This window comes from Pipistrellus kuhlii, unplaced genomic scaffold, assembly GCF_014108245.1.
Source record: "Pipistrellus kuhlii isolate mPipKuh1 unplaced genomic scaffold, mPipKuh1.p scaffold_m20_p_24, whole genome shotgun sequence".
Taxonomy (NCBI): Eukaryota; Metazoa; Chordata; class Mammalia; order Chiroptera; family Vespertilionidae; genus Pipistrellus; species Pipistrellus kuhlii.
Window position 1 is genome coordinate 11,738,946 of NW_023425523.1, and position 25,516 is coordinate 11,764,461.

Sequence of the window (25,516 nt, forward strand, 5' to 3'; positions counted from 1 at the left end):
GACAAATGCTTAAGAGACTGTTTTTTACACACTTTCTAAGAATTATTTAGTGATCAATAATTAATATACTGGTCAAGGGCATGTACATTGGTTGTGGGTACATCCCCAGTAGGGGGTGTGCCCTTGACCAGAATTAAACTATTAGCAAATTGGCCAGGACCTTTTTGGAGCAAATAATGATGTCAACCTGAATAAAATAACCAAACTGCATTTGTTTTAATATTTAATATTCCATTACTCATATTTATCTAATTCAGATTGATCTTTCCTCACAACTGCAATAGATATGTAGATTGGTTCTGAAAAGGCAGCAAGAACTTTAAATTTTATAAGCTCATGCCTACAACATAAAATGTGTGCAGGATGATGTCAATAGTATATCTTAAACTGAACTTAAACTAATTCTGCTATCTTTTTTTTTAATATATATTTTATTGATTTTGTACAGAGAGGAAGGGAGAGAGATAGAGAGTTAGAAACATCGATGAGAGAGAGTCATCGATCAGCTGCCTCTTGCACACCCCCTACTGGGGATATGCCCGCAACCAAGGTACATGCCCTTGACCGGAATCGAACCGGGACCCTTCAGTCCCCAAGCCGACGCTCTATCCATTGAACCAAACCGGTTTCGGCTAATTCTGCTATCTTTTAATCCCTCTCCATAAAGTACATTTTCCCCCATAAAGCACATTTTAAAGAACAAGAATTGCTAACTATAAAAGCATGGTTATACTATATAACTAACATCAAATGTACGTATAGAGAAACATTATGATTAAAAAGTATTTAGTTAAGCTCTGGCCAGTGTGGCTCAGTTGGTTGAGTGTCACCTCACGCACCAAGAGGTCGCAGGTTCAATTCAGGGTCAGGCACATGTCTGGGTTCAGGCTCTGTCCCCCACTGAGACATGCAAAGGGCAGCTGATCGATGTTTCTCTTTTTCTCCCTCTCTCTAAAATCAATAAAAACGTATTTTTAAAAAAGGTATTTCGTTGAGTATTCTTTTTTAAAATTTTAAGTTCTTTATTGTTTAAAGTATTACATAAGTCTCTCGAGTACTCTTTTGTTTTTATTTTTCCCACAATTTTTCAAGCACTGTAAATGGAATAAAAATATGAGTTCTTTACCTTTGTCAGTCTAATGAAGCCTATGGACACCTTCTCAGAATAATGTTCTTAAGTGCATAAACTAAAACATATAGGATTGCAAAGGAAGATGATTATTAAAATGTTAAAATATAAATTTGTGCTATAGTAACATACTGTACATGCTTCTTTATAAATGCATTAAATAACAAGAGTCAATAATTATCTTAAATTTGAAGTAGTAATGAGCATATTTGAAAATATCTGCAAAAACTGTAAGGTTATATAAAAATATCTGAGTTTTCTTTTGGTTGTAAAATTACAAGTATTGCTAATATTGTGGTAATAATAATTACATAAAATAAATGCAAACTTTCAGTTAGAGGTTAGGCCTTCCACAGAGAGGAAGGGAGAGGGATAGAGAGCCAGAAACGTCCATGACAGAGAAACATCGACCAGCTGCCTCCTGCACACCCCCTACTGGGGATGTATCCACAACCAATGTACATGCCCTTGACCAGAATCGAACCCGGGACCTCTCAGTCCACAGACCTACGCTCTATCCACTGAGCCAAACCGGTTTCGGCAACCACAGTAATTTTTATGCCAGGGGATTTTCACTATTTTTGACCCTGAAAACAGGGTTCTAGTCTCCATTCCTCTCCTATTTGACTCTGGGCAAATCTTTCCATATATGGAGTCACTGTTTTCTAACTGGTAATACAGACATATCAAAATTATAAATAATTATGATATGTTTACACCTCTAAACCAATTTATTCGACATATAACAATCGGTAATCTAAGAAGTTTGTACTGCTAGATAATCTCAAATTGCCTACTGGCTCTGCTTTTATTATTTTGTTTCTAAATGAGACATTAATGATATTCTAAGCTATCTGCTGTCGCCAGGTAGACGGCACAGGAGAACCATCTTAAGTCAGAGATTGCTAGAGCAAACTGACTTCCCGGAAGTCACATGAGACTGTAAGGTAGTAATGCACTATAGGGTAGATTCAATAACAAAATCAAAGAAAATGACCCGAGATTACTGTGACTAATTAAATGGAGGTTGAGGACACTTTGGTCACTGCAGGAAATCTGTGCAGACCGGCAACGTTTTGCCCATGCACGTACTTAACCTTCCCCTCCTCGGGCACATGGCTTTGCTCATGGAGATGCGGCACCAGGTTCTTGGGGTTCCCAGCCTGCCTTGCGCTACTCTTGGCGGGAAAGCTGACCTCGCTGGGGGTCAAAGGCTTCTTCCGGGCGCTTCTTCCGGTAACCGTTGAAGGGAAGCGCATGCGCGTTGGGCAGAGAGCGTGCTTCGCGCTTCGCGCGGTGCTCTCCTGGTTACTGGTCCCTCAGACGTTTTGTAATATATATGTTTGTGTCTGTTTTCCTTTATTAATTTTATTAGTAGTAGTAATATTTGCTTTTAAATCTCTTTTTCTGTTACCGGCTGCTTACTTTTAAGTTTCTTAGAGTCTTAAAGGCGAAACATTGGGGGGGGGGGGGGGGAATGTATACTTAGTTAGAGGTCTTTGAAAATAGGTTACCTCACGGCTCGTCCAGGCTTCCTCAGGAGAAATTTAAATGTTTACAGTAAATAGACTCTTCTGTGAACTTTTCTAGTTGAATTGTCTGATGAGAAAAAATGAAGTTGGGGCCGAAAAAGAATGGAAACAGCAAAATGACAAAGTTATCATTGAGAAACCAGACTCCGTAAAAAACAAACAAAAAAAAAACCTCTAGGGTATTTTCTGTCTGCCTTTTATGGTTGTTCCACAGAGTAGGCTTCTCTCCAGAGCCGGACTACAAGCTCAGTGAAGGAACGTTACCGGACTCGCTTATTTTGAAACTACAAATTTAAAACAAAAAATTAAAAGATTGTTGTACAGGGTTTGGCAAGGGCAGTTTTTCAATCCCTAGTACCTACCTGTACAACGTTGTTAATGCTTGAATACTATTAAGTGAAGAAAAAAATAGGAGATTATGCTTTTCTTAAAAGGTCTTTGAGCCCGGGTCGGTTGCTCAGTGGTTAGAGCGTCTACCCACGCACCGTAGGGATCCCGGCCAAAGGCGCGTCCCTGGGGGAGGCAACCAATCGACGTCTCTCTCCCTCTCTCCCTCCCTCTCTCCCTCCCTCTCTCCCTCCCTCTCTCCCTCCCTCTCTCCCTCCCTCTCTCCCTCCCTCTCTCCCTCCCTCTCTCCCTCCCTCTCTCCCTCCCTCCTCCTCCTCCTCTCCTCAATTCTACTTAAAACCTGTGGAACTCCCCCCCTCACCCCCCCCCCAAAAAAAAAGCTCTTTTAAAGAGCTTTCTTAACCCATTTTATGTGAGGCTTGCTAGTAAAATGGCTTAAAATTAGGACCTTACAAAATAGGGCAAAAGGAATGTTTTTGAAGATTCCATTTTTAAGTAAAGGAATCCCCTCATTTAGCCACCTATCATTCTTCCTGCCTTTGTAGGTAGTAAATTAGAATAGAGTAAAAAACAAGGTCTGAAGTTAAAGCTTGTATTTATATTTCAAGGTTGAATTAGAGAAAATACTTCTCAGAAGATGGCCACTGCACAACTGCAGGGAACACCCCTGGTATGAGTTCTTTTGTTTATTTGTTTATATTTTAATACATATTAATTTATCTAATTTTATTGTGTCTTTAAGTCTCAGCTATTTTTATATTTGAAAATTAGAGCCAACTGTTTGAGTGAGGGTTTAGTGAAATCAGAAAACTCCATGTTTTAAGAAATGAAGATTTTTTTGCTAAACTATTTTGAATGAATGGAAAATCCTGTTGGATGGTGGATGCCTCGTGGTCAATGGCCAGTTCAAGGTCAGTTCACATTAGGTTCTGTTGCTCTGATGAAATTATCATTCATAGTGTCCACTCCTAAAAAACGGATGTTCATGGCCCCACAAAGGTAAGATTGCCATCTTTGCACAGCCCTCGCCTTGCACAGTGTTTTCTGTCTGTGCAATGAGTGCTTTTTTAATTTTATTTTTAAATATTTTTTATTGAATTTTTTACAGAGAGGAAGGGGGAGGGATAGAGAATTAGAAACATTGATGAGAGAGAAACATCGATCAGCTGTCTCCTGCACACCTCCTACTGGGGATGTGCCCACAACCAAGGCACATGCCTCTGCCACAATCGAACCCGGGACCCTTGAGTCCGCAGGCCGACGCTCTACCCACTGAGCCAAACTGGTTAGGGCCAGTGAGTGCTTTTTATATGGCCTTGAGGCTGCTGCCTGGAGGCACCTTCCTATCACAGAAGCCACACTGCTTCCTGCGGACTATTTACTAGGTTAGAAATTCTTGGGGAAAGCACGGAGCTTTTGCAAGATTAGGTCTACAATTTCAGAAAGACTTCCCTTTAGTAAATGAAGTGTCTCGTTTTCTTTGAATTTAGAGTGAATTGGTATTTCCCAGCAAGATTCCGACTGAGCAGCAGTCCTTGATGCTGGTGAAGAGGCTCCTAGCGGTTTCCGTGTCCTGCATCACGTATTTGAGAGGAATATTTCCAGAATGTGCTTATGGTTCAAGATATCTAGATGGTAATATCATGTTTATTTTAAAACTTCCTTTAAGCATAGTTATTTTTACAAAGGCTTGCTCTAAAACTATTTTTTTACTTAGAGATTTTGCTTTTTTAATAACAGTTTTATTGAGATATAATTCACACACCTGACAATTAACTCATTTAAATTGCACAATTGAGTGATTTTTAGATGTTCAAAGGGATATGCAACTATCACCACTGTCATTTTTAGTAAATTTTCATTACTCCCAAAGAAACTCCATCCCCATTAAGTCACTCTCACTTCCCTCAGCTTCCCCTCCTAAGCAACCACCAATCTGCTTCCTGTCTCTATGGGTTTTTCTATTCTGGACATTTCATATAATTGCAACCATATAATATGTGGCCCTTTGTGACTGGTTTATTTCTCTTAGCATAATGTTTTCAAAGCTCATCCATATTGTAGCGTGGATTAGTACTTTATTCTTTTTTATTGATGAATGATACTCCATTAAATGGTCCTGTCACAGTTTATTTATCCATTCATCAATTGATGAATATTTGGGTTGTTTCCACATTTTGGCTATTATAAATAATGTCACATTTGTGTACAAGTTTTTGTGTGGACATCTAAGTGTTGTTGTTGTTTTTTAAATATTCAATACCTTTGATTAATATAAATTTTTTTCTCAGTTTCTCAAGTATAATTTTACCTGACATTACTCTTACAATGATGAAGTAAATAGATAAAAATATTGTATTATTTATATCTTTATACAGTGGTAGTGATTGTTCTATTGTAAAAATGCCTAATACAGCCAATTTATATATTATATTGCCCAGCACATATATGTATGCAATATTGTGGCTAATGTTGAGTATCAGCTATGTGTGCGTGATATATTAAGCACTATGTTATGTATGATATTTTGCAATTCACATTAAAGGCCTATGAGTTAGATATTATCCCTGTTTTTCAGATAAAGAGCCTGAGACTGAGAGATCTTTTCAGTTCTTTCCACTGTATTACATGTTCCTTCTTTGCAGGGCTCTAATCAGTTAACTTCTTGGCCTTTTACAAGTATTTTATTAGGATAAGCATCATAGCAAATATTTTAAGACTCTTGGATAGCAATGCCTTGAAAGCATTAAGTGTAACTTTAAGTATTCTATAGCTTTTAAAAATGAAAAATTTTTACCTATCAACATGCACCCTTAATCCTTATGTTACCATTTTATAATAAGGATAAAAAGATTATTTCCATATAATCTTTCTTCCTTTAATTATATTAATACTAATCATCTGAGAGTTCATTGACATTAATAATATACTGACTAGGGGCCCAGTGCATGAATTTGTGTACCTTGAAAGGAACTGTGGGTGGTAGGGCTGTCGTGGGCACAGGAGCAGGTCTTGGCCCATCCTCTGTGCTCCCGCCCAGTCCCTCCTGGTGAGGCCCCCAGTCCCCTGTCTGTCAGCAGCTCCGCTCCCACTGCTGCTGCTCCCACAGGCTGATGGCACCAACCCCACTCCCACCTGCTGAACGCATGGAGCTATTGGGGCCAGCACCAGCAGCGAGTGCGAGTGGAGCTGGTACCATGAGCAGGTGCAAGAGGTGGCTGCTACCTCGATTGCCCCTCAAGAGCAGAAGGAGGTGGAGAAGCCCTAAGGGGCAATTGGAGTGGCAGCTGCCACTTGCACCCACTGATGCAGTGAGCGATCTGGGTGCCAGCTGTGGGTGGGAGCAGGTGAGAGCACTGGGTGGGACTGCAGCTCGCAGGAGCAAAGAATTTTCAATAATCACCAGAGGCTCACCCCAATGACCGCAACCAGTGCCCTGCCATGGTCTGGTACCCCTGCTCACCTGCTCCACCATACAACTGTGGCCAACTCCTGCCATGTTCTGCACTCACCCTCTGGTGGTCAGCACAAGTCACATGGACCGGTTGTTCTGCCTTTCGGTCTATTTGCATATTAGCCTTTTATTATATTAGAACTGGAGGCCCTGTGCATGAAATTTGTGCAAGGGGCATAGCCAGGGCAGCTTGCCTCCTTGCCTTGGCCCTCACAGCTCTGGCTTCATCTGGAAGGTCATCCGCAAAGATGTCTGGAAAGTCGTTCGGCTATCCAGTCTAATTAGCATATTACATTTTTAATATTAAACTAGAAGCCCGGTGCATGACATTCGTGCACTGGTGGGGTGGGGGAGGTCTCTCAACCCAGCTTGTGCCCTATCACAGTACGGGAGCCCTCGGGGCCTAATCCTTAGCACACAGTAAAGGTGGGAAAGGTTCCCGTCACTGCCACTGTACTTGCCAGCCCTCAGCCCAACTTGTGGCTGAGTGGCGCTCCCCCTGTGGGAGCACACTGACCATCAGGGGGCAGCTCCTACATTGAGCGTCTGCCCACTGGTGGTCATTTAGCATCATAGCAACTGGTAGTTCCACCGTTTGGTTGATTTGTGTATTACCCTTTTATTATATAGGATTATTATAGATAATACACAGCTAAAGAACATAATCTTCACTTTAAATTTCTAGTTGTTTACTAATCTTAAGTAGCTCTAAATTTATATTATAATTTTTATGTTTAGATCTTTGTGTCAAAATTCTGAGAGACGATAAAACTTGTCCAGGAGCTACACAATTAGTAAAGTGGTAAGTAAAATAATACCTAATAATAGGATTTTTAAAAATTAAATCACATTTTTTGTACTTTGGATACATTTCAGTGTTTAACCCAATTTTAGCAATTTCCCTTTAACCTTGGATACTATTTTTGCAGGTCTTTGGATTTTTGCATTAAATTTTTTCTTAATTTTATGCTCCATGTGAGCTTTATTTTCCCATTATTGTTCCCCACAAATAGTAGGTCAGATATTTTACTTTTTATTTTTTTAATATATTTTTTATTGATTTCAAAGAGGAAGGGAGAGGAAGAGAGATATAGAAATATCAATGATGAGAGAGAACCATTGATCGGCTGCTTCCTGCACACCCCACACTGGGGATCGAGCCTGAAGCCCAGGAATGTACCCTGACTGGGAATGGAATCATGACCTCCTGGTTCACAGATCAATGGTCAACCACTGAGCCACGCTGGCCAGGCTGAGGCCAGATATTTTATATCTTCCCTTCCATCCATATCAGTATTTTATATTTTTGCCATTGTTTGTTTTTATTATTTTAAACTAGTTACTAAGACAGGAGCTTTAATAAGAAAATTTTATATTATTTAGTTATGAGATAATGAGATTTATTAAAAGAATTATTTTCTGGAAATGCATTCAATCTAAAAATGAATCCTTAATTATTTTTTTAGGATGCGAGGATGCTATGATGCTTTACAGAAAAAATATGTAAGTCAATCTCTCTTTATCCTTTTTCCCCATAATTTATTCTACAAATGTAACATTAATTACCATGTAGTAAAACATTAATTTAAACTAACTTGAGCATAGGACAGTTCAAATTACTGAAAAGCCTAAACATTTGAATATTTTAAAGACCAATATTCCCCTCATTTAAAACTAATAGAATTACTATATCACAGATTTTGCCAAGACAGTTGTGGTTGTTAACACACATTAATTTACAAAAACAATGAATTAAAAGGTCTTTAAATAGTTTACTAATGCCCAGCCAGTGTGGCTCAGTGATTGAGCGTAGATCTATGAACCAGGAGGCCGTGGTTCGCTTCCCAGTCAGGGCGCATGCCGGGGGGTTGTAGACTCAGTCCCCAGGAGGGGTTGTGCAGGAGGCAGCCCATCAATAATTCTCTCGTTCTTCCTCTCTGAAGTCAATAAAAATATTTTTTAAAATAAATAAATAAAATAGTTTATTCATTAGTTGCACATGCCTTCTATGCTCTTATACTAATAACTTAATAATTTCTTCATTCAAAAATAAATTTCCATTAGTCTAAGTTATATTGTCACAAATTCTGAATTAGTGAAATTTCAATTAATAAAGTTTTAATATAGACCATGAGCCTTATAGTTAGAATATTTTTATATCAACATATACAAAGAAGTAAAATAAAATTGTGAGAAATGTAAAATTTTATCTATGGTCACTAATCTCCCTCATTAAGGCATTAAATATTTAATGTTTATTAAATATTGAGTGCCTATTGTGTGCTAGACACATATTCTGGGTAGGAGCTAGGTAAGCTAACAGTGGTCAAAAAGATAAAGAGGGTCCCTTCTATAGAGGGAAAACAGTCAAATAAGTCAGATAAATGTAATTAAAATTTTTAGAAAAAAATATGTGGCAAATGAAAGGTGAGGTAACTTTAGATGGGGTGGTCAAAGGAGCTACTGTGAGGAGGTGGGATTTAAGCTGAGACTTAAATGAGAATAAACCAAGCAGGCAATGATGTTAGGGAGAGAGTATTCCTAGCAGAGCAGCAAATTCAGAGCTGGAGAGGAGTTTGGAGAGTTCAAGGAACAAAAAGGCCAGTATGATTGGAGTGCAATGAACAGTGCAGAGTGGCAGGAGATGAGCTTGGAGAAAGAGAGGGCAAGAGCATTCACAGCTATGTAGGTAAAGAGTTGGAATTTTACTTTAGGTTCAAATAAAATTCATTTGAAGATATTGAGTAGAAATGTAACATTATTTGATTTATATGTTAAATTAGAAATCACTCTGGCTGCTATTTAGAGAATATACTGTAGAAGTAGAATAAGATTGAAATTAAGGAGAATAACACTTTAATCTCTTATTACAATACTGGGGCGAGGGGGACAGGAGAAGAACTAGTGGCTTAGACCAGGATAGCAGAAGAAAAGTAAAAAAAAAAAAAAAAAAAGATTTAGGATATGTTTCATAGTAGAATTGATTGGACTTAGTGGTTGATTGGTTCTGGAGTATTAGCAAAAGATCTAAATCAAGGATGACTCTTAGATTTTGGCAGGTTACTTGAGTGAATGATTTCCTGTGATTCTCTGTTCTGTGGTCTCAAAAGCCTCTTTCCTTTATTAAATGAACAGAACCCTGAATCCTGTATTTTTTCTCCTTTCAAAGTTTGTTTTCACATTGGAAAGCTTTAATGTGTTCTTTCACAATGTTTATTTTCCATGTAACTGGCAGTAATGCTCCTGTTTGCTTAAGCAAATAACATGAATTTCATTCTTGAGTAAGTTAACTATTTTAGGGAATAGAGAAAAATATGTAAAGTATATGTTGCTCTATATGCATCATAGAAAGCCTATTTTCTGCTAAATTATTTCTTATTAGGAATAAATGTTGAAATAGACAGAATTCTTATGATCCATCATGAAAAAACATTTTATACAATAAGAGTAAGATTTTTGTTCTTTGTTGTATTTCAGCTAAGGATTGTTGTTCTAGCTGTAAGTATTTTTAAATTGTTATTTTTTAAAGACTGTCAAATTCTACCTTGCTTAATTAAGTAATACTAAAACCATCAATTAATTATGTCATTTTATTCAAGTAACTAACTGATCTATTCCATGGGGGAAAAGTATCAAATTAATATTTTAGGGGGTTGTTTTGTATTTTATCTTGCTGAGTTCATGTAATAGTTTAGTCTAAACAACTAATTTAGTTCTCCTTGAATACTTAGCTTTGTCTCACTCAATTGTAAATTACTTTAAAATAGGTATACACCAACCCAGAAGACCCTCAGGTAACTCTGCTTAAGTTACTAAAGAAGCATAATGCTTCTAATATTTAAAAAATAACTTAAAATTATAATATAATATCTTATGCTTTTAATTGTGTTTTAATCAATGCACTTTCACATATATTTTCAAGTTTAAACTTCATAAAGTCTTTTGAGGTAAAACGGGATTTGTATTATCATTTTCAAACAAATTAATACACTTACTACAAGAGAGATTATGTGACTGATCCTAGGTCACAAAGCCACAGACCATTTGAAATAACTTAAATATCCTGACTACTGGTTCTTTACAGTATTCCTTTTATAGAATTACTAGAGACCTGGTACACCAAATTCTTGCACTTGGGTGGGGGTGAGGGTGTCCCCCAGCCTGGCCTGCGCCCTCTTGCAGTCCAAGAGCCCTCAGGGGATGTTCCATTGATGGCTTAGGCCCTCTCCCCAGGCCGGCAGCTGGATATCCTTAACGCTGCCACGGAGATGGGAGAGGCTCCAGCCACCATCACTATGCTCACCAGCCATGAGCCTGGTTTCATGGGAGTGCACTGACTACCAGGGGGCAGCTCCTGGGTTGAGCATCTGCCCTTTGGTGGTCAGTGCGAGTCATAGCAATAGGTTGTTCTGCTGTTCAGTCGATTTGCATATCAGCCTTTTATTATATAGGATGAAAGGGGTTGAGTTTGAGAAAAACAAAACTCCTTCTTAAACTTTGATATTCATCCCAATTCAGTCACATCCACCAGTTCATCTAATAATTCAAGTAGGGATTACAAGAAATGAAAAGAAAAACCAGAAGATAAGAAACTGGGGGTGGAGGGACCTCTTGATTGCCTACTCTTTTTTTTATCTATTTTTTTTTAATTGATTTTAGAAAGGAAAGGAGAGGGAGAGAGAAACATCAATGATAAGAGAGAATCATTGATCAGCAGCTTCCTGCACTCCCCCTACTGGGAACCAAGCCCACAACCCTGGAATATACCCTTGACAGGAATCGAACCTGGGACCTTTCAGTCCACAGGCCGCAGCTCTATCCACGGAGCCAAACCAGCTAGGGCTGATTGACTACTCTTATTAGACTCTGTTCTTTGGGGCTTTCTATGTGATATCTCATTAATTCATCACGACCTTTATGAGGTAACTACCATTATCATCTCTACTTTATAAATAAGAAAACCCAGATACAAGGTTTCTTGCCTCTGTTCACAGTGACTGAACCAGAGTTTGGACCTAAAAAGTTCAGTTCCTGATCTGGGTGCTTAACCATTACATTATACCTGCTATAACACAGTGTTTTACTCAGTCATGGAGAAGCAGATTTTTTGTTTTTGTTTTTTAAGAACTGATTCCCTTCCCTCTGGAGCACTGAAATGTAAAGAATGCAATAAAAGTTCTAGAGTTTCGAGAGGGCTGGGAGCGTGTCTTTTCGTTAATATTCATGCCTTAATATATATGTCCATGGAGACAAAATCATATGGTCAAAGGCTATGATTAGTTGATTGTTCAGAAACTAACTGTTCAGAAATATGTTCATTTATTTTCAGATTTCTTTTTTAATCAAGCAACCTACATGGCTGCTTTTTATTTTTAGATGTTTTATAGTTACACGTTTTTTCTTTCAATAAAAGAGATACCTTGCTGATAAACTAATATCTAATGCTTGTTGTGCTAGGCACTTCATTAAGGGCTCTGTATAAATTATCCCACTTGATAAATATTGACAACTATCAATGAGATAGGTACTATTTTCAACTCCTTTCATTAGGTGGGGAAACTGAGACTTAGAAAGCTTAAATGGCCCAGCCTGCATGGTTCAGTGCTTGAGCATTGACCTATGAACCAGGAGCTCATGGCTCAATTCCCTGTCAAGACACATGCCCAGGTTGTGGGCTCAATCCCCAGTAGGGAATGTGCAGAAGGCAGCCGATCATTGATTCTCTTTCATCATTAATGTTCCTATCTCTTCCTCTCTGAAAGCAATAAAAATACATATATTTTTAGAAAGCATAAATGATTTGCTTGTGGTTACAGTATAGCAAGAATTGAAGGCCTGTACTTTATCATTCTGCTAAAGTAAGAGATATGCTACCTCCCTTCCTTATCTGTCTGCCAAGGAATTCCTTCTCTCTGATATATCTAACATGCATTGCAATGAATAGGAGAATAAATTTTTCTCCAAGATTGAAGCCCTAAACCCCAAACCATGGTAATCAACTATTGGGACTTTAAAGTTTCAGTGAACCAATAGGGATTGATATGGCAGAAAAAATTATTAGGTAAACTTGAGGCCCGGTGCATGAAAATTCATGCACTGGAGTGGGGGTCCCTTAGCCCGGCCTGCTCCCTTTCACAGTCTGGGAGCCCTCAGGGGTGGGAGGCAACCTGGCCTCGATCAGGGGAAGGCAATGCTCCATTACACCTCTGCTGCTGCCATTGCTGGTGGTGCAAGCCTCAGCTGGCCCTGGTTACCTGAGCTACGGATGGCCCTGGATGGCTGGGCAGCTAACATCTAAGGCTTGCTTGTGCCTCAGGCCAGCCCTGGGGGGCTGAGGAGACTGAGGGACTCTGGAGGCAGGCACTTGGAGTGGCTGGGCCTGCCTGGGGGTGGCCCTGGCCTTGCTGTGCTCCTGCCACCCCTTCAGGGCTGAGGGGACTGGGCACCGCTATCTTGTGGCTGTGGGTGCTGCTGTATTTGAGGGTGTGGCAGTTAATTAGCATATTAGCTGTGGGTGCAGCCATCTTTGAGGGTGGGGTAGTCAATTAGCATATTACCTCCTTATTGGCTGTAGGCACCACCATCTTTGAGGGTGGGGCAGTCAATTAGCATATCCCCTTACTAGCAGTGGGTGCCACCATCTTCGCAATGGCATGAAAGTCAATTAGCATATTCCCTCTTTATTAGCTAGGATATTAAGTCATACAAAAGCAGTATATAGCTACTTGGCTTCCAATACTATATATCAGATTCATAACTGCAGTGTTTTCTACTTAAGACAATTTCAGAATGTTACCAATTTAAATTCAAGTACAGCGGGAATGGACCAGTCATGGACTTCATAAGGTATTGTTCTATAGTTTTCTTTTCCTGTGACAGATTACCATTTATTCATATTAATACTATATAACTAAACTTCAGGATTAATTTGGAACTTTTCAGACATTCCCAATTAACCATCAAGGTGTAGCTGTACCAAATATCCTTGGAGTAGCTGTAAACTAGGATTCTGTGGCTAATTATATGTTATTTTAATGGTGAAACAGAGCCAAAGAGTATGAAAGCTATTGTATCTTGAGTGATTATAAATATAATTAAAATCCAGGATTGGTTTTCTTCAAACATCTTATATAAAATACATGTTTATTTATGTAAAATTAAGATACTAGTTTAAAATAATAAATTTTTTATAATTATGACATTTTATGGTTTCAACTTCACAATGCTATAATAGAAATAAGAATCTCAAATAAATGTGAAGCTATGTTATTAGAAGCTACAGGTGTCATAAAATAATGTGACTCTCTTCTATTAACAGTCAAAGCACTGAATCTAGTATGTCATATGCTGACACCAAGAAAGCAAGTATTCTCCTCATTCGCAAGATGTATGTTCTAATGCAAAATCTGGAACCTTTACCTAATGATGTTTGCTTGACCATGAAACTTTTTTACTATGATGAAGGTACTATTTGTAATACATACTGTTTTATTTTTTAAATATATATTTTAATTGATCTCAGAGAGAAATAGGGAGGAGAGAAAGAGAGAAACATCAATGATGAGACAGAACCATCACTCAGCTGCCTCCTGCACGCTTTACACTGAGGATTGAGCCTGAAACCTGGGCCTATACTCTGACCGAGAATCAAGCTGTGACCTCCTGGTTCATAGGTCAACACTCAAACACTGAGCCACTCTGTCTGGGCTGCAATACATACTGTTTTAGTATTGTTGAAACGATTGGTTTTCATCCCATATGTTTGTAAGGATCTAAATTGTTATATACTTTTTTGAAATCACAAAATTTACATTTAATATCAACATTTGGAGAAAAAAAATTGAAAAAAATGGGCTTTAAATAATACACAGACTTCTCCACTGATAATAACATTTCTATGTGAGGTACAGTCTTACTCATAATTAAAGAAATGGCCGAAACCGGTTTGGCTCAGTGGTAGAGCGTCGGTCTGCGGGTTGGAAGGTCCCAGGTTCGATTCTGGTCAAAGGCATGTACCTGGGTTGCGGGTACATCCCCAGTAGGGGGTGTGCAAGAGGCAGCTGGTCGATGTTTCTCTCTCATCGACGTTTCTAGCTCTCTAGCTCTCTCCCTTCCTCTCTCTGTAAAAAAATCAATAAAAAAATATATTAAAAAAAAAAGAAATGAAACAGATACCATTTTTCACTTATTAGATCAGCAAAATTTGTAAATATTATTGGCAAGAGTGTGGGGGGGAAGCAGACATTTTTATATACTCTTAAGAGAATATGCATAGGTACAACATTTTTAAATAACAATTTGACAGTATTACAATTTTAAATGCACATTGCCTTTAATCTAAAAATTCTATAGCTAGGAAAATATCTTAGAACTATACTTACACAAATATGTAAGTTATATATATTAAGAATTTTCATTATACTATTGATTAAAACAGGAGCAAACTGGAAACAACTTTGAGTGTCCTTCATTGGAGGATTATGTAAATAAATTATGGTGCATCTATAATAAAATACTGTGCAAGCTATTAAAAAGAATGCACTGATAGCCTGTCAAGTGTGACTCAGCAGCTGAGCATCAACCCAGGAATCAAGAGGTCATAGTTCGATTCAGAGTCAAGGCACAAGCCTGAGTTGCAGGCTCAGTCCCTGGGGAGAAGGGGGAGGGAGCTGCAGGAGGAAGCCAACCATTGGATGTTTCTCTATTACCAGTGTTTCTATTTTCTATTTCTCCCTCTCTCTCTCCCTCTCCCTCTCCCTCTTCCTTTTACAAATCAGTAAAAACATGAAAAAATTATTTTGAAAAATGTGCTGATAAGTTAGTCAAGAAATATTAAAACATTTAAAAGATGGTAAAAACAGGTTGGCACAAGTATGATCTTTATTTGTGTTTTAAGTATATATATATATATGAATATATACAGAATATTATAAATTTTACATGCATAATCTATATTTTCTAAAAGAACATAAAGCAACAACATAAAAACTACTGGCATTTATTAAATAACTGACTATGTGCCAGTCCTGTTCTGAGCATTTTGCACACTTTATTTTTATTTTATTTTATTTTTTAAATATATTTTATTGATTTTTCATAGAGAGGAAAAGAGAGGGATAGAGAGTTAGAAACATCGATGAGAGAGAATCATCGATCAGCTGCCGCTTGCACACCCCCTACTGGGGATGCACCCGCAACCAAGGTACATGCCCTTGACCGGAATCAAACCCGGGACCCTTCAGTCCGCAGGCCGACGCTCTATCCACTGAGCCAAACCGGTCCTGGCATTTTGCACACTTTAATTCATTTAATACCTACAATTACCCTATGAGGTAGTTCCTGTTATTTTCCACATTTGACAGATAAGTAAATCAAATCAAGGATGATAAATAATTTTCTCAAGATCACAGTCAGTAAGGTGAAGAAAAAAAAAGGTTACCTTTAGGGAATAAAATAAGAACTTGGAGACAATAGGAGGGTGATTTTTACTTTTTATTGTATTTAAAATTTCTTCAATCTGCATCTGTTTTTAATATTTTCTTCAATTTCATGAACAGCACAGTTTATACTTACTTTTTTGCAGTTACACCCCCAGATTACCAGCCTCCTGGTTTTAAGGATGGTGATTGTGAAGGAGTGATATTTGAAGGGGAGCCTATGTACTTAAATGTGGGAGAAGTCCCAACACCCTTTCACACCTTCAAAGTAAAGGTGACCACCGAGAAAGAACGAATGGAAAATATTGATTCAACTGTATTATTTCCAAACCAGTTAAAAACGCCATTTCAAAAAATTCTCATGGACGAAGATGGTCCAGAAGATGAACAGGAGCAGTATACATCTGTAAGTGTATTTAAAGAAATATAAAGCACAGCAGTAATAAATGTTTGTCTCAATGAGGACTTTAATAGCTCTTGTTAATATTTGTATAAATACTGTATCATAAACATAAACTCAAGGTTGGAAGGGACCTTAAAGAAGGTATAGGCTTGTTTTAAAGGACAAATTATAAAAATATTCAACTTTCTCAAAATATATGCTGGTTCTAAGAAACCCTAGATCTTGTTGTTTGAGGGCACTAAATTAGAAATGTTCACACAATAAGCTGCCACTTTTATAGCTCCGGAATTTCCGCATAGATATTAGCATACACTCTGAATATGCCTCAACCCAGTTTGAAAATTCAAAATGTTTTAATGCTTTTTATCTTTATACAAACAATAGAGGCCCAGTGCGCGGATTTATGTACTAGTGGGTTCCCTCAGCCTGGCTTGTGCCCTCTCACAACCCAGGACCCCTTGGGGGATGTCGGACTGCCGGTTTCCTGATCCTCGGCAGTCCGACATCCCCCAGTGATGTAGCAGTGCTTGAAGTGGCAAGCAGCCAGGGAGGAGCCCCAGTCCAGGCCGGGTACCAAGCAGCTCCCGCTCCCGCTCCTCCCAGTTCCACTGCCCCTGCCACCACTGCCGCTTGATAAACTCATTGAGCAGTGCTCTCGCTGTGGGAGCACACTGACCACCAGGGGGTAGCTCCTGCGTTGAGTGTCTGCCCCATGATGGTCAGTGTGCATCAAAGCAACCAAACGGTTGGCCAGTCAAACGGTTGACAGGTTGCTTATTTAAAAGTGCAACAGTTAGAATGAAGCCTGGAATGGTCCTAGAGAACCAGCCAACCACCTGACCTTCCCTAATAGTGGGGAGCATAGTTTGGTCTCTGGAGCATAGTCTGAAAACCACTGATCTAATCAACTAATGCTGGAACCCTTTTTACAATACTATTAGCTCTGCTTGAATTTCTTTAGGGCCTGGAGAGTCAGTCCTGAAGCAGCCTGGAGTTCCTAGAGCACATGTGTCAAACACAAGGCCCGCGGGCCAAATCCGTCCTGCCAGGCCTTGCAATGTGGCCCGCACCGCACTGTCAGCACTGCACTCCGCTGCGTTTCCATCACAATGACAGTTTATGACTGTTCAGTAAACCATTCGGCCCGCGATTTAGGCTGGATTTTAGATTTTGGCCCCTTCTCTGATTGAGTTCGACACCCCTATCCTAGAGGAAAGAAAGAGTCTTATTGTTGTCCTCTTATACCTAGCACTTAGATTTACAAGTGTGCATTCTCAGTAGTATTGGTTGAATGAATAGATGAATATAAGTATAAAAAAGCTTATGTTGTTTTGCCTTAGTCCAAGAAAATCTTTCATCATTAACATAATTTTCTTTAATCTCATCTTTGTTGTTTTCTCTTGTCTCATTTTATTCTAAATTGGGACCACAGTTCTGATTATTCTGATTTAGGCTTTGTGCCCACATCCTTACAAATAGAAAAATTTCATTTTCAACCAATACAGTTAAAGAAGAAATATTTCCCCTAAAAACTAAACCGTAGTCTTACTTTATAAACAAATATGTCTGGGATTTATGTAGCATTCTTTAAAATATTTAAAGCTTGGCCCTGGCCCTTGTGGCTCAGTTGGTTTAGTGTTCTTCCATGCACCAGGAGGTCACCGGTTCAATTCCCAGTCAGGACACATGTGTGGGTTGCAAGCTCCATTCCCCACCCTTCCCCACTCCACCCCATGCAGGAGGCAGCCTATCTGTTTCTCTTCCTCTCCTTTATCTCTAAAATCAATAAAAACATATTTAAAAAAAAATACTTAAAGTTCTTTGACATATGTCACATAGGGAATAATACTTATAAAGTAGACATTAAACCTGTTCAGAGTATATGCTAACATCTCTGTGGAAATTCCAGAGCTATAGAAGTGGCAGCTTGTTGTGTGAATATGTCTAATTCAGTGCCCTCAAACAGTAAGATCTAAGAAGGGATCTTAGACCCATTATACATTTTGAGAAAATTATGTATTTTTATCACTTGTCCTCAAAGCTACCCTGTAAAATATACTTTGGATAAATAAGTTGTTTTGTTATAGTAATTATACGACCACTTTATTTCTAGTAAGGAAGTTGTAGTCTGTTATACTAGAGGCCAGGTGCATGAATTCATGCCTAGGTAGGGTCTGGCCCACCTGCCCTGATTGGCTGATTGGGCCAGCCTGGGGGGAGGGGCGAGAGCAGTTGGTGGGCCCACCCCGCCCCCTGGTTGAACTCCCAATGGAGGGTGAATTTGCATATTAGCCTTTTATTATATAGGATTTAAACTTCACAGAAAAAAAAATTTGTTTAAATAGATCTACCAAGTTGTTTTAGTTTCTTTTTGAAATGTGTCATTTTCCCCCCCACATATAGGATGATTTTGACATTGAAACAAAAATAGAAGAGCAGAAAAAAAATCCTAGATCTTCTGAACTTGGAGGTACGAAGTTAATGTAAATGTAGATTAATTCACTTCTAACTCAATTTTATGCTTTTAACTTTTTTTTTTTTTCCAGAACCAAGTTTAGTTTGTGAGGAAGATGAATTTATGAGATCTAAAGAAGGTCCAGAGCTTTCAGTTTCTCATTCTCAGGTATAAACTTGATAGTTCCATCTTACTTTTAATTTGTTTTGTTTTTCATATTTTTATTTTTTATTGATCCTCACCCAACGATATTTTTTCATTGATTCTTAGAGCTCAGAGAGAGAAACATTTATGTGAGAGAGTCACATCTATTGGTTTCCTTCCGCTTGGGGATCAAGCCTGCAACTGAGGTACATGCCTTGACCAGAAATGACTCTGGGACCCTTCAGTCCACAAGCCGACACTCTATCCACTGATCCAAACCCATTAGGGCCTAACTTTTTTTTTTTTTGAGACTTGTTGCTTATGTGTTTATTTAGTCATTTCTCAGATTTTCTTAATCCAGGTCTTTTAGAAGAAAATTAGGTATTAAGAATACTCATTAACAAAATTTGGGAATTATATGTTGAAAGTTTTAAGTATATTATGGGTAGATTTGTTTAGTAATCTACATACTGTTCATAGAATCTCAATATTTCAGAGCTAGGTAGAATCTTAAGCAATTATTATATATCACCCTTTGTATTTACAAATGGTGATATATAATACATTTTGGTAGCCTTGGAGCAGAACATGTTTAGTTTTGTTTTCCATTTACAGTAAAATCTAGAAGTAATATTTAGATAAAATGAACTTGAAAATGTTATTGATGATTGTCTCCTTTTACACAGTCCCTTTTTCCATTGGCAGTGAGCTAAAGTTTTTTTTTCCAGAAGAGTAGTGCCTGGTGATGATCATTTGGGACTGTCTCAAATCAGTGAATGGTCAACTGTGAACAGTGTCAGTTTCATATCTTTATACTTGTACTTTTTATGACAGTAAAGACCAACTCAAAATTATTGGTTTCATTGCCTCAACAAATAAGACCCTAAATTTTATATGATTGAATTCTTATTATTATTAATATATTTTATTGATTTTTTTACAGAGAGGAAGAGAGAGGGACAGAGAGTCAGAAACATCAATGAGAGAGAAACATCCATCAGCCGCCTCCTGTACACCCCCCACTGGGGATGTGCCTGCAACCAAGGTACATGCCCCTAACCAGAATCGAACCTGGAACCTCTGGGTCCACAGGCCAACACTCCATCCACTGAGCCAAACCAATCAGGGCAAGATTGAATTATTTTTAAATATATATTTTTATTGATTTCAGGAAGGAAGGGAAAGAGAGAGAAGAAAGAGAGAAACATCAGTGAATCGTTGACTAGGTGCCTCCTGCATCCCCTCACCAGGGATCAAGCCTAAAACCCAACTATGTGCCCTGACCGCCTGACCTTTTGACCCCCTGACAGAGAATCTGACCACTTGGTTCATAGGTCGATACTTAACCATTGAGCATACCGTCTGGACGATAATTGAATTTTAAAACCACATTATTGTGTTATGAGAACACACGATTCAATAGGATTATATTATGTTATGTTATGTGTAATTATTTTCTTCTCTAGGTTGAGCAGTTAGTCAGTAAAACATCTGAACTTGTTATGTCTGAAAGCAAAACAAGAAGTGGAAAAATTTTTCAGAATAAAATAGTAAGTGTCTCTTAGATTGTTTTCCATTCTAACCTTATGATTTCCCCCCATATGTGAGTTTATTTTGCTTATGAATACTTCATTTATTGGACCAATATTTAGTAAGCACCTACTATGTGTCAAATTCTTTACTAGGTGTTAAAAATAACACATAGTTTCTGTTCTTAGCTAAAAGTTTAGTAATTGGAAGTCAACAAGCAGTGGTATAGGGCCTTTATAGCTGTCTGAATAAGCTACATAGAGCCACAAAGGAAAGAATGGTTAATTTCATTGAAGATACATTAGAGAGGGACATCCAGAAAAGGCTTTGAGAAGTGCCACCATTATATACCAGTAGACTCCCAAGTAAATGCTATGTTCCATGTTCCATCTTATAAATGGATTATCTTGTTAATAAGACATTAAAAATGAATGTTTTATATACATCTTGTATAAAATGAATCTCATGTTCTTAAACAAAAAGGCAAACACTGCTTTGTTTTACTTTTTGGTATGAGTTGAATTAAATAGAAACTTGTATTTTAAACCTTTAAGTTACTCTTAAAGGTTCAGAGGTGAAAAAAAAGCATTCTGTAAAATATGCAAAATATTATGTCCAAAAATATAAAACAGCGCACTCTAACAGTGGTATGCTGGAATATTTCTTCCAGCTCCTCATTCAGTGACATCATGTTGGCAGCTTGAAATTGGACATGATAGAGTATTTTTTTATTTTTTTTTTATTTTTTTAATAATAAATCTTTATTGCCGAAACCGGTTTGGCTCAGTGGTAGAGCGTCGGTCTGTGGACTTAAAGGTCCCGGGTTCGATTCCGGTAAAGGGCATGTACAGCTGGTCGATGTTTCTCTCATTGACGTTACTAGCTCTCTATCTCTCTCCCTTCCTCTCTGTAAAAAATCAATAAAATATATTTTTTTAAAATAAATCTTTATTGTTCAGATTATTACAGGTGTTCCTCTTTTCCCACCACCACCCATAGCTCTCCTCCACCTGATTCGCCACCCCATGCTGATAGAGTATTTACAGCATGGATATCAACAAATCCCTCAACCCAAGATTTGTCCCCAGGGAACCAGTTATTAAACATTTACCAGCACGTCACTGATTACAGTGCCATTTTTAGGTCTCCTTTCCCCCCAACATTTTCAATAGGAAGTTAGAACTGGCATAAAACAGCATTCAAACTAGTCTGCTGATGAAAGCAAAAGATAAAAGAATTTCAAAAATTAGTATTTCTAATTAGTATTTCTAACAGCAAAATGTTCTTCATAGGAAGCTTTTATTTAGGATGAGAATCCTTTTTTTAAGGATTTAGGAAGAAAAGCCAGCATTAAAAACAATTATTAGGTAGCCTGGCCAGTGTGGTTCAGTGGTTGGGCATTAACCTATGAATCAAGAGGTCATGGTTCAAAGATTTCCTTATAACGTAACATTAGGATGTTTTGGAACATAAATTCACTTTTGAAATTGCCTATGTTTTTGGATATAAAGTCTGCCAAAAATACTCCTCATTTTGAGAATCATGACTGAATTATGATTAGGAAAGGGCAATAAATAAAAATATTTAATAGTATATATACTAAGGAAGTTATTATTGAAGAGTACATTTTAAGCATCAGGAAATTATGTCCTATTAGAGAATAATAGTATGATAGATAATAATTTGTCATTCAGTATTCATTTTAAAAACTGAATATCTGACATTATTCACAGTAGTCAAAAAGTAGAAAAAAACATAATTGTCTATCCAAGGATGAGTAGATAAACAAAATGTGGCATATACATACAATAGAATATTATTAATATTCAGCTATAAAAAATGGTGTATCAGTACATGCTACAACTTGGATGGACCTTGAAAACATTATGCTAAGTGAAAGAAGTCAGTCACAAAAGTCCACATATTATATAATTACATTTACATGAAAGTCCAGAATAGGGATTTCTATAGATTCATAAAGTCATAGAATTGGTGGAAAAGTGGGAGTATAGATGAGTGATAACAATAAGGGAAGAGGGCTTCTTTTTAGAGTGATAAAAATGTTCTAAAATTGACAATGGTGATAATAGTATAGCTCTGTGAGCTATTATATAGGTGAATTGCATGGTGTCTGGATTGCATTTCAGTAAAGCTGTTTTGTTTTTAAAAAACTTCATATAGTACCTATGGTTAAAAATTGAGTGTTAGTTGTTCTCTGAGAAGTAACCCATTAGTAATTATTCTCTTTTTTTGGAGGCTAATGGAAAAATACCAGTAAAATCTTCTAAAGTAAATCGGAAGAGATGTCAACTAGAATCTGAAAAAACAGTAAGTCTTATGATAATACATAGGTTGAATAAAAGTATCAGAATATCATTATTATGGATTAAATTGAAGATGACAACTATAATATCCCTTGATATACCTCAGAGCTCTGATATCCAAATCATTTAAAAATATATTTGGTTCTGAAAATGGAATAAGTTTAAAATAAGACACAGTATGTTGGTATATTAATTTTCTCCATGTAAATATATAATGTATGATTCCATGAATGATTTGAAGTAGCTGGAGGAATTTATAAAATAAAATCAGGAAAATATGAGAATGAGAAAATGAGAGTACAAAAATATTCAAGCTGTTCTATCTAATAAAGAGGAGGGAATATGCTAGTTGGCCCTCACACGGTCACAAAGATGGCAGTGCCCCTAGCCAATAAGGAGGAAATGTGCTAATTGACTGTCCCACCTTCAAAAATAGTGGCACCCACAGCCAATAAGGAGGGAATGTGCTAATTGATGTTCCCGCCCTCAGAGATGGCGGCACCCACAGCCAATAAGAAGGGAATATGCTAATTGACTGTCCACCCTCGAAGATAGCAGCACCTAGTCCCTTCAGCCCCACCGGGGTGGCAGGTGTGCAGCAAGGCCGGGCCTGCCCCCAGGCAGGTCCAGCCGCTCTGTGCACCTGCCTCCAGAGTCCCGCAGACCCCTCATCCCCCAAGCTGTCCAGGGCGGGCCTGAGGCGCAGGTAACCAGGACAGGCTGTCAGCGGTGGCAGCAGCAGAGGTGTGATGGGGCATCACCTTCCCCTGATCGCCGGGTCACTTCCTGCCCCCGAGGGCTCCTGGACTGTGAAAGGGGGCAGACCGGGCTGAGGGACCGCCCCCCCCCTCCAGTGCATGAATTTTCATGCACCGGGCCTCTAGTTTTATTTATATAAAACTAAAATTGGGTCACAAATTTGAACTTTCTAAGATCAAAACTAAAGCAGAAATATAAATTGCCAAATCCACGTGTTCCTTAAAAATATGGTATTTCTGCTGAAACCGTTTTTTCTCAGTGGTTAGAGCGTCAGCCTGCAGACTGAAAGGTCCCAGGTTCGATTCCAGTCAAGGGCATCTACCTTGGTTGCGGGCACATCCCCAGTAGGCAGTGTGGAAGAGGCAGCTAAGTGTTTCTCTCTCATTGATGTTTCTAACTCTATCCCTCTCTCTTCCTCTCTGTAAAAAATCAAAAATATATTTTAAAAAAGTTTACATATCTTAAGAGGGGAATGGAATAACTTGACATTTCACTAGATAATATATTAGATTCTTTCATTTTCCCCCAATGTATTAAGCCTTGATTTTTCTCCCTGCAAAATCATAATTCAATTTGTATCATTTGTAAGTTGCTTCTAGAAAAAAATTGAAGTTCAGTAATTCAGGGAATCTAGTTAGGAATTTTTCTAGTTTGTCATCCAAGTCATTCAAAAGTGTGCATTGAATGTCTACTATTATTAGGCACTGCTAAGTACCAGGGATATAAAAACAAAACATGATTTAAATCTTACATTGTGCCTAGATAGAATGTTTATCTGCAGCTCATTTTATAATCCATTTTCCCTCTCTATCCCCCAAAATATTTTTACTATTTTGAAAGCATAATCTTAACTCTATTTACCTACTCCAACAACCCTTATAATTTGCAAATATGTACTTTTCAGCAGCCATCAGAAGATTTAAATATGTCAATAACAAAATTTACCTTACTTTTAAAGAACCCAGGTAACCTACTTTAGGAGGACAGAGATAGGTATAATTTTTTAAAAAGAAGAAAGAAACTCAGAAACATAAAAATATATAAAATTAAAGACATTTAAACTGTAAAATACCGGTTCTTACTAGTTGCTTTTTTTTAACAGGTTCTTCATCACATTGACTCTGCTAGTCAAGAGTCAGTGCAAAAAAAAAGAAAGTTTAGTGAACCAAAGGAAGATATATAAAAATTATTTTTCTTCTGCATGATTGTAAAGTTCATCTCTACATTTAAAGGACACTATATTACTATTTTAAGGTGTGTTTACCCTATCTCTGGAAATTTATATGTAGTCTTAAGCAGTTAGTACACTAAAATGAATTCTTAGCTATCAAATTGTGATCCTTAAACTTACCTAAGACAAATCCAGTAGAACTTTTTAATAAAACCAAAAGAACCATTGTCATAATTGATTCTGTTTATTATCTACTCAATATTGATCTATCTTCCATTTTGGTGAACACTTTCTTTAAACAAACATTAATTTTTTAAGGTCCTCTAAAGCCATTTTGAAACAAATAATGTTTATTTTGCTGTTATATTTTGGAAGAAATTAACTTTTTACTTATGTTAAAACTATACCATTTAACTGGTTTTGTTTGCAACTGGTTTTGTTATTAAAACAATGCTCTTCAGTACTTGGATATAGTGTATTACCATGATAATATATAATGTATAATTGAATATTGGTACTTTATCTTTTAAAAAAAATTTTTACTATAAGACAAAATAACTGATTTTAAAAGTTTGGCATTTTGCAGAGCATAAATAAAATATTGTTAAGCATCTATATTCTTTCATGGCTTCCAATTTTTATATAATTAGCATGTTTAGGCACCAATTTCGAGATCATTTTGGTAGATATTACTTTGCAAAAGTTGAGCACACTTTCTAGAATTTTTGAGTGGTGGTGTGACAGACACTGTGCCCTCAGTGAGAAACCCTGGGCATGGTTCCAGCCTTGACCATTTCCTTTGCTTTAGAAACAGAAGACTTAAAACTTGG

At 37.6% G+C, this 25,516-nt stretch overlaps 1 protein-coding gene across 2 annotated transcripts; it reads left to right on the top strand.

Moving 5' to 3' along the window:
- Positions 1-3,631: 3,631 nt before the first annotated feature.
- Positions 3,632-25,290, top strand: HORMAD1 (HORMA domain containing 1). Of its 2 annotated transcripts, XM_036453297.2 has the most exons (14): positions 3,632-3,679; positions 4,500-4,644; positions 7,202-7,265; positions 7,930-7,966; positions 9,941-9,961; positions 10,231-10,257; positions 13,242-13,309; positions 13,782-13,927; positions 16,047-16,306; positions 18,707-18,773; positions 18,850-18,926; positions 20,369-20,452; positions 22,689-22,760; positions 24,618-25,290. In XM_036453297.2, the coding sequence occupies exons 1-14, from the start codon at positions 3,647-3,649 to the stop codon at positions 24,696-24,698; spliced, it is 1,182 nt and encodes a 393-aa protein (XP_036309190.1). In that variant the 5' UTR covers positions 3,632-3,646; the 3' UTR covers positions 24,699-25,290. The 2 variants fall into 2 exon arrangements, with proteins under 2 accessions (XP_036309190.1, XP_045442731.1); XM_045586775.1 differs by lacking the exon at positions 9,941-9,961 and having other exon boundaries at positions 3,647-3,679.
- Positions 25,291-25,516: the final 226 nt, after the last annotated feature.